This window comes from Protomyctophum bolini (assembly GCF_963924005.1).
Source record: "Protomyctophum bolini genome assembly, chromosome: 17".
Taxonomy (NCBI): domain Eukaryota; kingdom Metazoa; phylum Chordata; class Actinopteri; order Myctophiformes; family Myctophidae; genus Protomyctophum; species Protomyctophum bolini.
The window spans coordinates 18,786,034-18,801,294 of record NC_137878.1 but is presented as its reverse complement, the minus strand read 5'-3'; the positions used below and the strand labels follow the sequence as shown (position 1 = coordinate 18,801,294).

Below are 15,261 nucleotides of genomic sequence, written 5' to 3'. Positions count from 1 at the left end.
ATGAGCTGTTCACAGACAGATGGACACACACAAACAGACGAAGTGCAAAACATACTCTCTCCCCATGCAAAAATCTATTGTGACCAAAATAATTGCCATTGACAATATTATTGTATTTTTTTTTACTGGAAAAACAACCTGCAGACTCTCGCCAACAGTAATCACATGTGAAAGATACTATTCAGGCCCGAGCACTGCACCACCGAAAATCACGTGTTTGAGGGTCTAAACGTGTGAAGTGGCGAAGAATTTCGTATTTTAATGGTCTCAAAAAAGGGTGTGGCCTAATGGCTCAATAACACTATAATTTTGATAGGTTGGGATGTCTCAGGGTTTAGGACAGCAACTTACATACACCACAAAGACACCCATGTACCTGTCAAACTACACCACAAAGACACCCATGTACCTGTCAAACTACACCACAAAGACACCCATGTACCTGTCAAACTACACCACAAAGACACCCATGTACCTGTCAAACTACACCACAAAGACACCCATGTACCTGTCAAACTACACCACAAAGACACCCATGTACCTGTCAAACTACACCACAAAGACACCCATGTACCTGTCAAACTACACCACAAAAACACCCATGTACCTGTCAAACTACACCACAAAGACACCCATGTACCTGTCAAACTACACCACAAAAACACCCATGTACCTGTCAAACTACACCACAAAGACACCCATGTACCTGTCAAACTACACCACAAAGACACCCATGTACCTGTCAAACTACACCACAAAGACACCCATGTACCTGTCAAACTACACCACAAAGACACCCATGTACCTGTCAAACTACACCACAAAGACACCCATGTACCTGTCAAACTACATCCTAAACGTCAACGTCGTCCACAATCACAACACCAGAGGGAGCTCCACTAATCAAGTTTAACCCAGATTTGGCTCAAACAAGGGGTTAAATTAGTTCTCCGCCACAAAAAAGTCGTAAAAAAAATGTGAATCCCTACTCTCCTTCAAAACCACTCTCAAAGAGCATTTACGTGTGGCTGTAATTCGAAACTGGCCCCAGTAAAAAGTCAAAGTCACCCCAACGGTGCCCGTTGGAGCCTCTACAGCGGTGGCCGTTGGGCACTGGCCTACTTGGAACGATGCAAGTTGGAAATTAATGCCCCACCCAGGTATTATGTCTGTGTCTTTCATGCCGAGAGGCATTTTTGGGGCGGTTCTGGACAACCGTGGGTCCAACTGGCGCTGAGGCTTTCTTGATAGAATACAGTAGACTGACAGGACTGAGAGAGAGTGACACGCAGCAAAGGTCATCAGAATCGGGAGTCAAACCTGCAACACGCAATGCAGCCACTTGCTATAACTTTGAACGATTTGTCGTATCGACTCACTTTTTTTTTATACATTTTTTTAAGAAGAAGGCAATGCAGGCATACAGTAAATGCAAATAAAATCTGAATAATAATTCAGATTCTTTGCAAACTACAGTAAGTGCACCCCTTGCCTCATTTTTAAACTCCTACCCCCAGACCCCATCACCAACCACCATTGACAAAAAAAAGGGGGGAGAATAGTAATAATAATTATAACGATAACAATTAAATACAACATAAAACTAGATTTTTTTAAATTAACAACAAATTTGTAAATAATAATTAATACAAAATGATTAATTACATTGCCGTACAGACTTACTGTATGAGTCACGTCACTTAGTTCGGTTGAGGCTCCTTGTCCTTCATAAGTGTTACTTAGCTCTGCTACTATTCTGATTGGTCGATATAGCAGAGTTTCTATATGTGGCCATAACATTTGAACCGTTTGTCATACTACAGCGTGATGAATCATCTTTCATTTATTTTATTATCCAGCTGTTATCAAAGATGCATACAACAAAATTGTTGTACTGAATCAATGTTGACTATTCACAGAAATCTTAACACACAATCACACTGTAAAAGATGAGAAATCACAGCTACCTAATGATAGTGATAAAGTGTCTCTTTCTCACATACTGTAGCACATACGTACAAGCAGACACACAGTACTACTGTACCACACACACACACACACACACACACACACACACACACACACACACACACACACACACAAACGCACACACACACACAGAGAGAGAGAGAGAAAGCACAGCAGGCTATTGATATTCCAAACACCCACACACAGCATGGTGAGAAGAATCTGAGATCTGTGCTCCTGTGTGTGTGTGTGTGTGTGTGTGTGTGTGTGTGTGTGTGTGTGTGCGTGTCTGTGTGTGCGTACACTGGCCTACACACCATCACATGCAGCATTAAACAGGCATGTTACCGTTGGACACATGATTCAAACGGTTGCTGGCATACTGTACATACAAAGTATGATAGGAGGAACGTAGTTCTACTAAAGCTATGTATTAGTCACTAAGCAGGCATATGGTCTATTTCAAATTTCACTGACCTATGTCACTCACACACACACACACACACACACACACAAGCCATTTCTTATCAGGTGAACCAACCACACAAATACCTTAACAAACAAAGAAATGCTGAAGATTGGCCAGCAGATAATTTGCACAATTGGGCAGGTAGGGCAGATGGGCAGGTAGGCCATAAAATGTGTTCCATAAAATCTTGAACTAATATAATTCAAGCATAAACCCGTACTAATCAAGAGGGGACTTCTGAAACCACTCCCTCTCCCACTGCACAATGCAATAACCAAAATGTTAACAGAATGTAATGTACTGCAGGAATGTCTGTCGCCTTGGAATTTTCTGGAATTCTCTCTCATTTATTCTTGCGACTGACAAGTATCCCGGAAGAATAAAGCTTCAATAACAGGTCATTTCAAACCGGTACCTTTCAAACCAATTGTTTTAAAGGTGGATCAAAAGTCAATAGTCCCCCCCGAACAATAATTAGGCTGGGTGATCATGTAATAAATGGGTGATCATGAATAATTATTTATGATGACCAGGGACCCCCAAGGGTTCTGTATTAGGTCTGCTTCTTTTCCCCCCAATTTCTTCCCCCAGCAATAGCCAATCTAAAGGCTCACAACGTGTCGAATTGTGACACATTGTAAACATGCTATATTTGAGTGGTGCAACCACTCCAAGGAACAGCAATGTCCGTTCATGCCTTCACCATGTGTCCGTGTGACGTTAATGAGCATAAGTATGACTATTACTACCAGTAGGGGCGCTGTTGTGCCAGAAACAGAGAGAGAGAGAGAGAGTGCTGCACTGTTGCCTGCTAATGAGAGAGAGGGGGGGGAGGGGAATTGCAACACTCAGTTCACACAGGTGTGATTATTTTTGTTTAATGTTCACCCCAGGCCAGAATAGGGACGCTAGTTCATTCGTTTAATTTAACAGTTTGCACACATTGACCCAGAGAAAAGAGGGGGATGGAGTGAGAGGGCAATGCACCTCCCCACCTCAACTCCCCAGTCCCCCCCCACCCAGGCACCTCCCCACCTCAACTCCCCAGTCCTCACCCACCCAGGCACCTCCCCACCTCAACTCCCCAGTCCTCACCCACCCAGGCACCTCCCCACCTCAACTCCCCAGTCCCCCCCCCACCCAGGCACCTCCCCACCTCAACTCCCCAGTCCTCACCCACCCAGGCACCTCCCCACCTCAACTCCCCAGTCCCCCCCCCACCCAGGCACCTCCCCACCTCAACTCCCCAGTCCCCCCCCACCCAGGCACCTCCCCACCTCAACTCCCCAGTCCCCCCCCCACCCAGGCACCTCCCCACCTCAACTCCCCAGTCCTCACCCACCCAGGCACCTCCCCACCTCAACTCCCCAGTCCCCCCCCACCCAGGCACCTCCCCACCTCAACTCCCCAGTCCCCCCCCACCCAGGCACCTCCCCACCTCAACTCCCCAGTCCCCCCCACCCAGGCACCTCCCCACCTTAACTCCCCAGTCCCCACCTCAACTCCCCAGTCCCCCCCCACCCAGGCACCTCCCCACCTCAACTCCAGTCCCCCCCACCCAGGCACCTCCCCACCTTAACTCCCCAGTCCCCACCTCAACTCCCCAGTCCCCACCTCAACTCCCCAGTCCCCACCCACCCAGGCAACATCGATAGAAGATATCAGTAGTGAGAGATGAGTCACGTATGGGCCATGTAAATCAATGGGAATAACACAGAGATTAAAACATGTGCACGTGCATGGAGTAGAAGGCCATGATTATGCATGTGCTGTGGTCTCATGTATTAACCATAACCAAATTTACACATCAAGGCGGCAAATGAATTCCAAATAGATTTTTGATGCGGGCCTACACGAGACCTGATTAAATGATGAGGTTGAAGAGATAGGAACACGGACACAGTGAGTGTCAATGACACCGAGTTGCGAGACTGCTTTACACTCTGTTGTACGACGGTGTCACTTGCAAAAAATAGCAGCTCTACAAGCTCACAACTCGTTGCGATGCAACACATTGTGAGCTTGTAGATCTGCCATAATCGCTGAGCTATGCACTACGAACAAGTATATGACATTTCATTCCAAAAGAAAAGCTCTGCCGTTTGAAAAATGTGACAGCTGCTCTCACAGAACGACTGCCGTGAGAAATTCACTATGGAATATAATTCAAGCTATTATCTATTTTAATAGCGTGTTTTATAAAATAATGACACTTGAGACACTGCAATAATTTGCATTTAAGAGATAATAAATGATGGAACATTACGTAAAGGCAGGTAGGGTGTTTTTTCATTTTTCCTTTCCAAGAATGGATCAAAGAAGAAGCATAGTCAGAGTGTATAGTAAATGCCATAAAACTGTAGGTATGGGAGTTCTGCAGTTTAGCTCTCTGAAGTTTCATTCCATAGACATGTTTAAACTTTTAAAATAGCCATTTTCACCCAGGCAGTTTATTTAAATAACTGCAAATGTGCGATCTCCCATCTGAGCAGTGTGGCCCATAGTTCCCTCATAATAATATAGCTTCCATTTTCCACCCGGAGGTGCTAGCTTTCTGTCCAATCCACTTACATCATACTTTCAAGCTCCAAAGACTTCGCTATATCATATTTGTAATGGAACTGTTTCGCTTGAAGATGTGCTGATTTAAATGTTCCCCCTCTTTAACATTATAAGCAGGGCATATTAAACTTCCGCAGGCATTAGTAGGGGAGGGGGAAGGAAGAGCTGAAGGGGTCAAATCACATTCTAGCCCTTCTGAATGCACAGAGGAGCAGCGAGAGATTTCAATTTTCTTCAAATGTTCTCATTATGGAGGCGACGTCTGCTAAAGGTTCTCTGGCTCGCCGTATAATTACATCCTGAGCAGGAAAAATCTCAATTATAACAGAATACCTAATTATTACACTCCCTGTATTCAAAATTGCCCACCAGGGCCACCACACTGCTGCACTGCCCCTCACCCTATACCAGCCGAACCCCTTTCTCAACAATGGATGGGAGCCATAGATCCATCCACTGAGCCGCGAGGACCGTTCCTTCTGCTCGTATAACACCATTGTTGTTAAGTCCCCCGGAGCATTAGAGGAGAGACCCGTCACGGCTCTGTACCTGAAAAGGGACTGTTCAGAGGATGAGATAATGTATGACAGCAGCGCACAAGTCCGTGTCCTCACTCCTCACTCACCTGTGCCTCTTTTCTACAACTCTATATTTCGTTTTTATTTCATGAAGGAATGCTGATAACTTTGAATGCTCTCTCTCTGCGGACGCGGGTGAAATACCACCTCAATTGTCACAACTGACACGAGGCCTTGGATAAGAAAACAAATTATTTTGACCAACTGCTGTGGCTTTTATCGCCTTTTTTCCAGGGCCTTGTAGCGCAGACAAGGTCCATTTCACAAATAAACTAAAACTCAAGCCAATGACCAATGTGCCTACAGTATCAGCTGCTTTGATCTCTCCACCTCCGTGGTGGACAGTTCCATCATAGCGGCAATGTAATTTCCCTCCAGGTAGCGACCACCTCCGTAACAGTCTTTCCCAATGAAATGTACTGAGGAACCGGCGGCTTCTAAGTTGGAAAGCTCCTCTTTCGTGGAAAGCATTTGCATTCAAATCATTGAGTCTGAAATTGGTTCTGCCTGTCTGGGATCGGGGAGCTATCTCCTGTGGGCTCCCCAGTGCCAGCTAAGTGCAGCTTCTATAACCTTGGAGCTCATGGAATACTAATGGCTTTTGATGGCATGTGCAAGGTGTGTGCCCTGCCTGTGTTTTCCTCTACTGTATGTGTGCTCTTCAGAGGAAAACATCACTCCTCCTATAACCACAACCACACACACACACACACACACACACACACGCACATACCTCCTACAGTTCTTAGTTAGACGAGTCCCTTGGCACTTCTTGTGAGGAGAGCACAATGCCCCTGCTGCCCTGTCGATAGCTGACAATAATGAGGTTCTAGTCACTATAGAACCTCATTAGACTCAATAGACCACTAGAATCTAGTGGGTCCACAGAACCCAGAGCAGAGAGGAACGATCCAATTAAAGTAGGATTCTGTTCTATGTTTACGGTCTGATTCCGGTATGGTTTGCTAGTTTTATTTGTATACATTTGTTCATACTGTATATACTGTACAAGTATGTTTATACATACTAGGCTTGGGCACTTCTTGCTATCATATCATGATTTATGGCCAAAATGGTGATACAAGGTCTGATCGCCACAGGGGGCTTTAGTAGGGTTGGAGATAAGATTTATGGTAAAGATTTACCCTGCAGTATTACGTTATTACAGTAATGCGGAATTCATCACCTGTTTTTGGGACGAAGATTCAGATTTTATTTGAGACAAGTTGACCCGTTATTGAGAGTTTAAAATGACATTTAGTGGAGTAAATAAGCCTCCGTCACAGCACGGGCTAAATTAAATCAATGAAAAACCTAATCTCTGCCCAAGGTAAAACATTAAATGTCTCCTCTATTCAAACAACAGCTTGTAAAAGTTTGTGCTTGGTGCAACAATAGCATCTTGTTCCATTTAACATCATTATCCTAGGTTTAATATCACAATCCAAATGATATTCAACGGAGATGCAAAATCTTCGTTTTCGTACTGCCGGGCTACGCAAATGGAGAGTAGGGTGCAAATTGAGATAGAGCTTTTTATAACATCTTAGTTCTGAAAGCAAGTTTGTTCAAATTGGAAAAAACAATCAGTAATTCTATCATGAACTGGAACACGTGTGTATACAGTATGTGTGTAGATTGCTATGGTGTGCTGTGCTTTTTCTTACATAGTACATGTTGTCTGTGCCAGGCTTGGCACCATGCTATTATAATTGTTATTTTTAGTATATCGTTCCACCAATGTCACCAAGTGTAATTACATTACATCTGAGGAATTCCATTTCACACACACACACACACACACACACACACACACACACACACACACTATACCCCATTTTATTGAAGCACACACACACACACACACACACACACACACACACACACACTATACCCCATTTTATTGAAGCACACACACACACACACACACACACACACACACACACACACACACACACACACACACACACACACACACACACACACACACGGAGAGAAGGGGGTATGTATGTACTGAGTGTAGACAGACAGTAGGACAGAGGGAGAGGTACAACACAACACAACCTCCATGTAGAATTATAGAACAGCCTCATGGTTGTTTTAACTATACTCCCTTGTCCATTTCAATTGCATACGGACAACACTTTCCTCCAGTGCCTTCCCATCTGCTCATACCCAGCCTACTGTACAAAGGGGAGAGAATTGCCTAAAGACAAATCTCTTCCCTCAAGCCACTGTTGCCATGTAAAGTCCTTGTTTACCATTAACATACTAAGGGCATGTATACAGGGCTGAACCCAAGAACAGTGGAGTGACAAGACTGAGAATCAATGTCCAGTCCATGCCTGCTGTTTCAAGTCGATACTTGATCTGGGCTTCCCAAGCTTACCTCTGAACACTTCAGCAGCAATTTACTGACACTGTGAAATCAAATTAAAAATGCATTTGGGCATTGATCATCTGATGGACCAGGATTGATCGCTGCTCAGAAAGCAACCTTGGTGTGTTTTTGTTCAGGCTGGAAGCCTGAACCGCCTTTTCCATAGCGTAGAAAGGTATTGATTCACACCACCCACCCCGGCCTCCATAAGAACCATTAAATATCCTTTCAGAGTCTTCTCCATCCATAATACGTGACTCATAGTGGAATCCAATGAGCTAAAAACAGTCAAGGAAATGGCTCCCTAGACCAACACAGCCTGTGCGTAAATACATTTTGGACATTAGTGAAGGCCTACTGTAGTGCATACAGATAGGAAGTGATAACATAATGTTAACCAACCATTTAAAAGGCAGAGTACCACGCTGGCATCTACTTTGTCTGAGTTTAATTATGACAAAATTGTGTTAATATTCGAAAATGCAACTATAAGGCTCTATACAGCCTGTTCAATGCTGTGTGAAGTCGGGGCAGGCTAGTGGCCTCTACTCCCACTCCCTCCCACCGCCTCGGAGAGGGCCGAGCCAAAACAGTATCTCCCCTATGTCATCTCATTGGATCTCACCTGTCTATTCTGTGTTTGTGTGTGGCTGGAACAACAGTGACAATACATTTAATTAATAGTGGACAGGACAGGTAGAGGTAGACTATATACAGTATATATATATATATATGTATATACATGTTTTTAATTTAAATTTTAATAGAATGAAAAACTGTACGCCGTGCAGCACGCAGACTGCAGTGACAGCCCGATTCGCGACGGTCGGACAGCAGCACAATGTGTGACAATGATGATGATGATGACACGAAAAGCAGAATAAAATACAGAATGGTATCGCAGACTGTTACTGTTTTATTGACGTGACATCATGATCCAAACGGAGGATTGTGTGAAGTGGGCTACTGTCACCCCCGCGGCTGATCATCAGCGCGGCCAAAGTGAATTGATCATTGTGGAAGAGGCAGAAGAGGGTGTGGGTCAAGAATGAAAGTGAAACGACTCGCTCTGTTTTGTGTGCATACAGTTTAGTTCTTATGCAGTGTATAGAGTCGTGAATGGAGTGATATGTTCTATGATTCTGTCATTTGTTTGTCTGTGTTTGTATGGATTGATTATAGTAGGCTACTACTCAGAATTAAATCATTCCGAGCAGAATAATTCATACATGTAGCCTAAACATACAACATAAATATTCTTGTTGCATCAAACTCAAAGCATCGTTAGGCTATATTACTTACATGCACAAAGTTATTCTGCCCGTTTTATTCCTGTACATTTTCCAGTCATGCAGAGACCAACCATGGCAACCAATCATCATCAAAGTGTTATGTTGATTTTCCTGTCGATCTGAGTATTAATTGATTTACACAACAGCCTAACCCCCTAACCCTCTAAACCAGAATATATTTATGACTGAGCTTTCATCGTTTCCTGATGAATTGAAAACGGAGAACCTTGATGTAGAGCTTTTTCTGGTTTTAACCTCAGAGCAGTTTTTGTATTGACCTGTACCTTCTAACCGTAGTACCCATTCTGTGAATAAAAATGTCAATGAATCTTGACCTGAACATTGTCCATAGCAAAGGCGCGTTGTGAAAGCGGAGATGTGTTCACATAATATTTCTGACGTCATCGACATGGTGACATTTTTCTAAATCGTTTTTTTAACTAGACATCCTTAGGGGGTTTCTTTATATTATTTTTAAAAGTAAATTTCCCTGCTTCCCACCCTTTAACCGCTCTGACCATTAACTGCTCTGTCCAAGCAAGCCTTTGGAAGCTTATGCCATGTGGAAATAAAGCGCTCAAGCATTCACAATTAAATAACACAATTTAACTTCATCAAGAAAGAAAGCTTCATTCAAATGTATCTCAAGAGTCATTCAGCACTTCCAATCAGTGTTATTCATAGATTCCCATTCAGCACAACGGCAGTCGGGAAAAATAGGGGGAAAAAGGGAAAAAATTACGAGCTGTATAATGCTGTTTGAGCCGCTTGTGTGCTACAATGGATGCGGAAAAGAACAAATTGAATGCCACTGAATAAGTTGCATTTGTATGCAAAATTGCCGAGACGGCTCAGAGCTAGTGAGCTACGGCCAGACAGCCTTGCATGTAATCAGCAAGCAAATCCGCTTGTCTCTTTCCCCAAACGCCACCTCTGTGTGTGCGTGTGTGTGTGTGTGTGTGTGTGTGTGTGTGTGTGTGTCGGGGGGGGGGGGGGGGGGGGGGGGGGTTATTGTCTCTGAGCACTGGTCCACATGGATGACCCTGCCTGTGTCCACAATCCACATTAGTGATTAGTGTGGATCCACTCCCATTGGGTATCATAGACGAAACAAAAAAACAGCCCCTGCTGCATATTATACTAAACAAGCGAAACTTCCACATAGGGCAAATTCTGCAGTCTCTTCTCCCCCATCTTGACACCTACTGTACCACCACCGCCCCTCCGCCAATCCCACCGCATCCGTCCTGACTTCTGGCCATCTCAATCAATCTTTCCTTCTTCATGTCCTCCCTAAAAGACTTCTTAACTTTCTGCCTCTCTGCTCTCCATCATTCCACTGCCCTGTCTCCATTACACCCACCCTTTCCTCTCAATAATATTTTTTCACTCTTTCCACCCCCTCCGCATTCTATCCTCTCACTCCTCTCTATCCATCAACCTCTCTCTCTCTCATTCTCCCCCCGTCAGTCTTTCACTTTCACCTTTCCTTCTCATCACTTCTCGGGGAAAAGTTCCTCTCATGGAAACGGAATCTCCAAACTCTTCCCCTGTGGGGTGCCAGGGCCAGCCTCACGCCCCCCCACAGGCAAACACCTCAGAGTCTCGCTGCTTTCTCCACATGCCCACACAGACAGACCCATTGGTTAATGATCCGCTTGAGTAAGACGGCACACCGACTCCACATTGATCACACAGCCTCTGCACCATCTCCACACCAACTCTCGTGAAAGCCATTTGTCAAGGTGATCATTTATTTTGTAACACCGGATATACACTGTGCAAGGGATGAGGGAGGGAAGGGGTATGTTGTTTTTTCTTCATTTGCTTCAGCAGCCTGACAGATACAAAATCAGGGTCACACACACAGCACACAAGCACACAGGGCAATGACTCACTCAGGGTCAGGCAGGGAGGGTGGAAAAGACAATTTTTATCTCATTTATAAATGGAGGGATTGACCACACACAAAGGTGTGGAGCATTTCCACACAGTTCCCTACTTCTGCCCACGCATGTGTGTACATAGGCTGGTACCCTATTCACACTTCATTGTCCTGCTAAGACACAAACCCTAGCAAAGAAATAAAATAAAAACTGTGACTAAAGGGAGGGAACCGCACGAGCGAGTCAAAGCTATACACTGCTGTTTTTCATCATGCTGACACGAGGTGCCCAATTATGGGGATGCTGCTCTGTGTCACCAATGGGGCCAGTACCTGATGGGAGGGAGGCTGGCAGGAGCGTGGGCTGCCGCCGGCGAACGGAATGCCTAGCACCGCAGTGCAGCACCACGGCTCCCTGTGTGCTCCTCAAGATGTTCCACATCTCCCCTCTCTAATTGGCAGATGGCCTCAGATGCGAGATGATTTAATGGCCTGCGTGCGTTTTCTTTTTCTCTCTCTCTCTCTCTCTCTCTCTCTCTCTCCCCTGCCTCAGTCAGCCATTAGCAGGGACATCTGTAACGAGTTGGCCGGCACACTGCTGAGAGCCCAGGCCGAGAGCAACACTTTCTAATGGAGGATGGGGGGCTGGTGTGGTCGTGATGGACTCCGGCGGTAATCAAGGAACTCCACACCGTTGCTTCCTGTTACGATAATGGAGGCATCACATTTCAAATGAGCCGATCATACGATGAGACTCGCACAACTCTCAAGGGATCAAAAACAGAACAATAGTTCTGAATGTGAACCGCACGACGGCCCTCCTTTTTGACTTCCAGCAAAGTGAGATGATTCTGGAATTGGTTCGGTGGCGCAAACAGCACAGATTACAAATTCACTCCATTTCTTGCAGCTGTGCCATGACGGCCAGTGCTGAATGCTTCACTCAAGGGTAGGACATTAAGGTCTCAACCAGCATCAAGCCCTGAAGGGCCCCCAGTCCCTGGCTCTCTTCCTCTGCCTTGATTCCCCTCTGTTCACACTGAGCTTGTTTCTATCCTGCGCCGGGCTGCAGACTTGAATAAGTGGGGCCTTCAGCTGGACTCTCTAAGCATGTGGACACAGTGGTGTTGAAGTGGCCTGAAGCCTAAGGCTTTTTAGAGCTTGATGGCCTATCAGTATTCCTGCCACATCCTCTGAGGATTTGTCTGCTACCTGCAAACTGGGTCAATTTTTGCATTATTTTACAGATTCTTATCTCTCAGAGGTTTTGTACACGCACACACATACTGTAGGGGGGCACGTCGCATGAAAAACAACACACACACACACACACACACACACACACGGACTCCTCTTTAGAAAATGCCTCTTCTCTATTGCTATCTTAACTTGTGGCAAAACCGGAGATGGCTGTGAATCAGACTGCCACTCGTGTTGTGTTCCTTCCCTTCAACACGAAGGAGGGAGTGATAGCTCGGCAGCAACACTGTGCCCGTCTGTCACACTCCTACGGTCTACTTACGCTTTGACAGAGGGAACCTTCAATTATGCGAATCGTCCCGCATTCACATGCATTCAGATAGCAGCAGGCAGTCAGGAAGATGGGTATATTGCTCAGGGGAGATTACACTGGTATCCTATGACCCTACTATCCTATTTCCAATGTAATTTGGTTGATACGAGAATATACCTGACCTGTAACCACGTATAGCCTTGAATACCCCAACAGCATTCAGATGGCTCGCTTTGTTCAGTTTGTAACCATCATCACCTTGCATAACGTGTGCAGCGCTCCTGGTTGGGGCAGATGGGAGGGGGTAATTCAATGTGGGGAGCAGGCAATTGAGGTGGGCCGGTTGGCCGCGGCGAGACACGGTGGAAAAATAAGAGCAGGGAAGAAAATAACCGACTGAGTGTGAGATAGAAAGAGGCAATAGGAGGGAGAGACCAGTGTCTGAGGTGAATACAAATGGACAGAAGGAACGCAGAGCAGAATCAGGGTGGGGGGGGTGGAGGAGTGTGTGTGTGTGTGTGTGTGTGTGTGTGTGTGTGTGTGTGTGTGTGCGTGTGGAGATAAAAGATTGTGAGAAAGTCAGAAAGATGGATTCACTGTTGGCTAATGAGAAGACAAAGGCGGCAGGATTCACATCAATCTCTGTTGCCTTCACAGAGCACAGGTGGAGAGATGAGGGTCTCTGGGTAGCTTACCTGTGGTAAGCAACTGTGCCTTATATACCGGGGGGGAGGAATTTAAACTCAAGGGGATAAGAGAAAACATGTGTGTGTGTGTGTGTGTGTGTGTGTGTGTGTGTGTGTGTGTGTGTGTGTGTGTGTGTGCGTGCGTGTGTGTGAGTGAGTGAGAAAGTGAGTGAGAGACATATGGCCAATTAATGTCCATCCATTTTACACCTAGGCCTATTTAAATTAAGTGTGTCTACTGTCTAGTAGTCATTTGTGTCTACATTTGTTTATTTTTGTGTAGTAACTGGTTAGCCTGTCCTTCAAGCAGCATGCATTGCACACACAGGCTTTAAGGGAGTGTGTGCATTATGTATGTGGGGTGGGGTAATGGAGTGAGGGTGTGTGTGTGTGTGTGTGTGTGTGTGTGTGTGTGTGTGTGTGTGTGTGGGGGGATAATAATATTGAAGGATGAGGGAAAATGGGATCAAAAGAAGTGTACAGTATATACTATCCATGTCTGTACTCTGTATAGAAGTAGATCAATATTCATACACTAAAAAACAGCTGATTGCAGAAATGAACATTGCAGAAGCATGCAGTCCCCACTCAGAAACAGGTGATTCCAATAACCTAGACCGCCTGTTTAAAATGTCACAAACTCACAATAAATGTCAGGTGCAAAAAAAGAAGAAGACGTGTGTTACTTACAACTATAGAATAAGAAATACTATTTTGATTTACTGGGCTACTCATTAGTATGGCATGTCTGTAATGTTTTTGCGTTGTTTTATACGCTATAATTAAGGCAACACTCAATCTAATCTGCACAGCTGCGTGGTCAATCGTCTCCCATCAGCAACAAAGAACAAAAATGTTTGCTACAAACATTCGGACCACATAAAATGCACTTACTGTAGATTGGAGCTGTTCCAGTACACTGCATGGCGGTCGTTGGCTCTCGACAGGTGCAAGTTAGTGAGCGCGAGCGTTATGAGACTGAGAGAAAACGTTGTGAGAGCCATAATCCCTCTGTTGATGTTCTCCTGTCGGTCTTCTGCTTTCCAACCCGGTCCCTCTGTCCCAAACAACCAGTCACTCACAACATCCCAGCGGTCAAGAGTAAGACGCCTTTCAAGTTTCCACTAAAACCTTCGGTGTGGATGAATGCGACTTGGCTCAGTTCGGCTACGTGTTCCTCAACTCAAATCCCATCGCGACGAGACCCATTTCAGTCACGATATCTTCCCAGCTGCCAGGTCTAATTTTACTTCTTTCTTTTCTGTAATTTTCTTCTCTCTTTTTACCCGACTGCGCACTAATCTGGAAATACTGTAACCCTTTCTTTCAAACAGCAGTAGAGAAACGAAACCGAAGTGTCAGTAAATCCTAGGCAACCATGCACGTTAGAAATGACAATTCTAAAGTCTTCAGACTGGTCTAAAACAACTGTTCTCCAAATCGCAGAGGCTCCCCGTTGAATTGTCAAGGTTTGTCTACCTGCCTGCCGCCCCGTCACAATACAAAAGCATCCACAGCGCCGCACACCCGGGCGCTACAAATCCAAGATGCGCTCTAGACTCCTGTCCAGTGTCCATCTACCCGGCAGCACCGCCCCCTCCAGTGTAGCCTATGTATGGCATCTCTCTTTCTCTCTCTCTCTCTGTCTCTGTCTCTCTCTCTCTCTCTCTCTCTCTCTCTCTCCTCTTTTGTGTGTGTGTGTGTGTGTGTGTGTGTGTGTGTGTGTGTGTGTGTGTGTGTGTGTGTGTGTGTGTGTGTGTGTGTGTGTGTGTGTGTGTGCACAAACACAAAATAAGTGACAGATACAGTGGGGAGTTTATGAAAATCCGAGACTTTAATTAACCTGTTTAATTTAGCCAGAGGTTTAACCACTCTATCTAGCCTAGCAGTAGCCCTAATGGCTGTCTTAATTCCCAAATATTAAGCAT

General features: G+C 45.2%; 1 protein-coding gene across 3 annotated transcripts in view; it reads right to left on the bottom strand.

The window, feature by feature from the left end:
- Positions 1–14,862, bottom strand: part of efna3a (ephrin-A3a) — a 117,369-nt gene extending 102,507 nt beyond the window's left edge. For all 3 annotated transcript variants that reach the window (XM_080787952.1, XM_080787953.1, XM_080787951.1), the window contains exon 1: positions 14,228–14,862. In XM_080787952.1, coding sequence (XP_080644078.1) covers positions 14,228–14,337 — 110 coding nt within the window. In that variant the 5' untranslated portion in view covers positions 14,338–14,862. The remainder of the gene's footprint in view (positions 1–14,227) is intronic.
- Between the last annotated feature and the right edge of the window lie 399 nt (positions 14,863–15,261).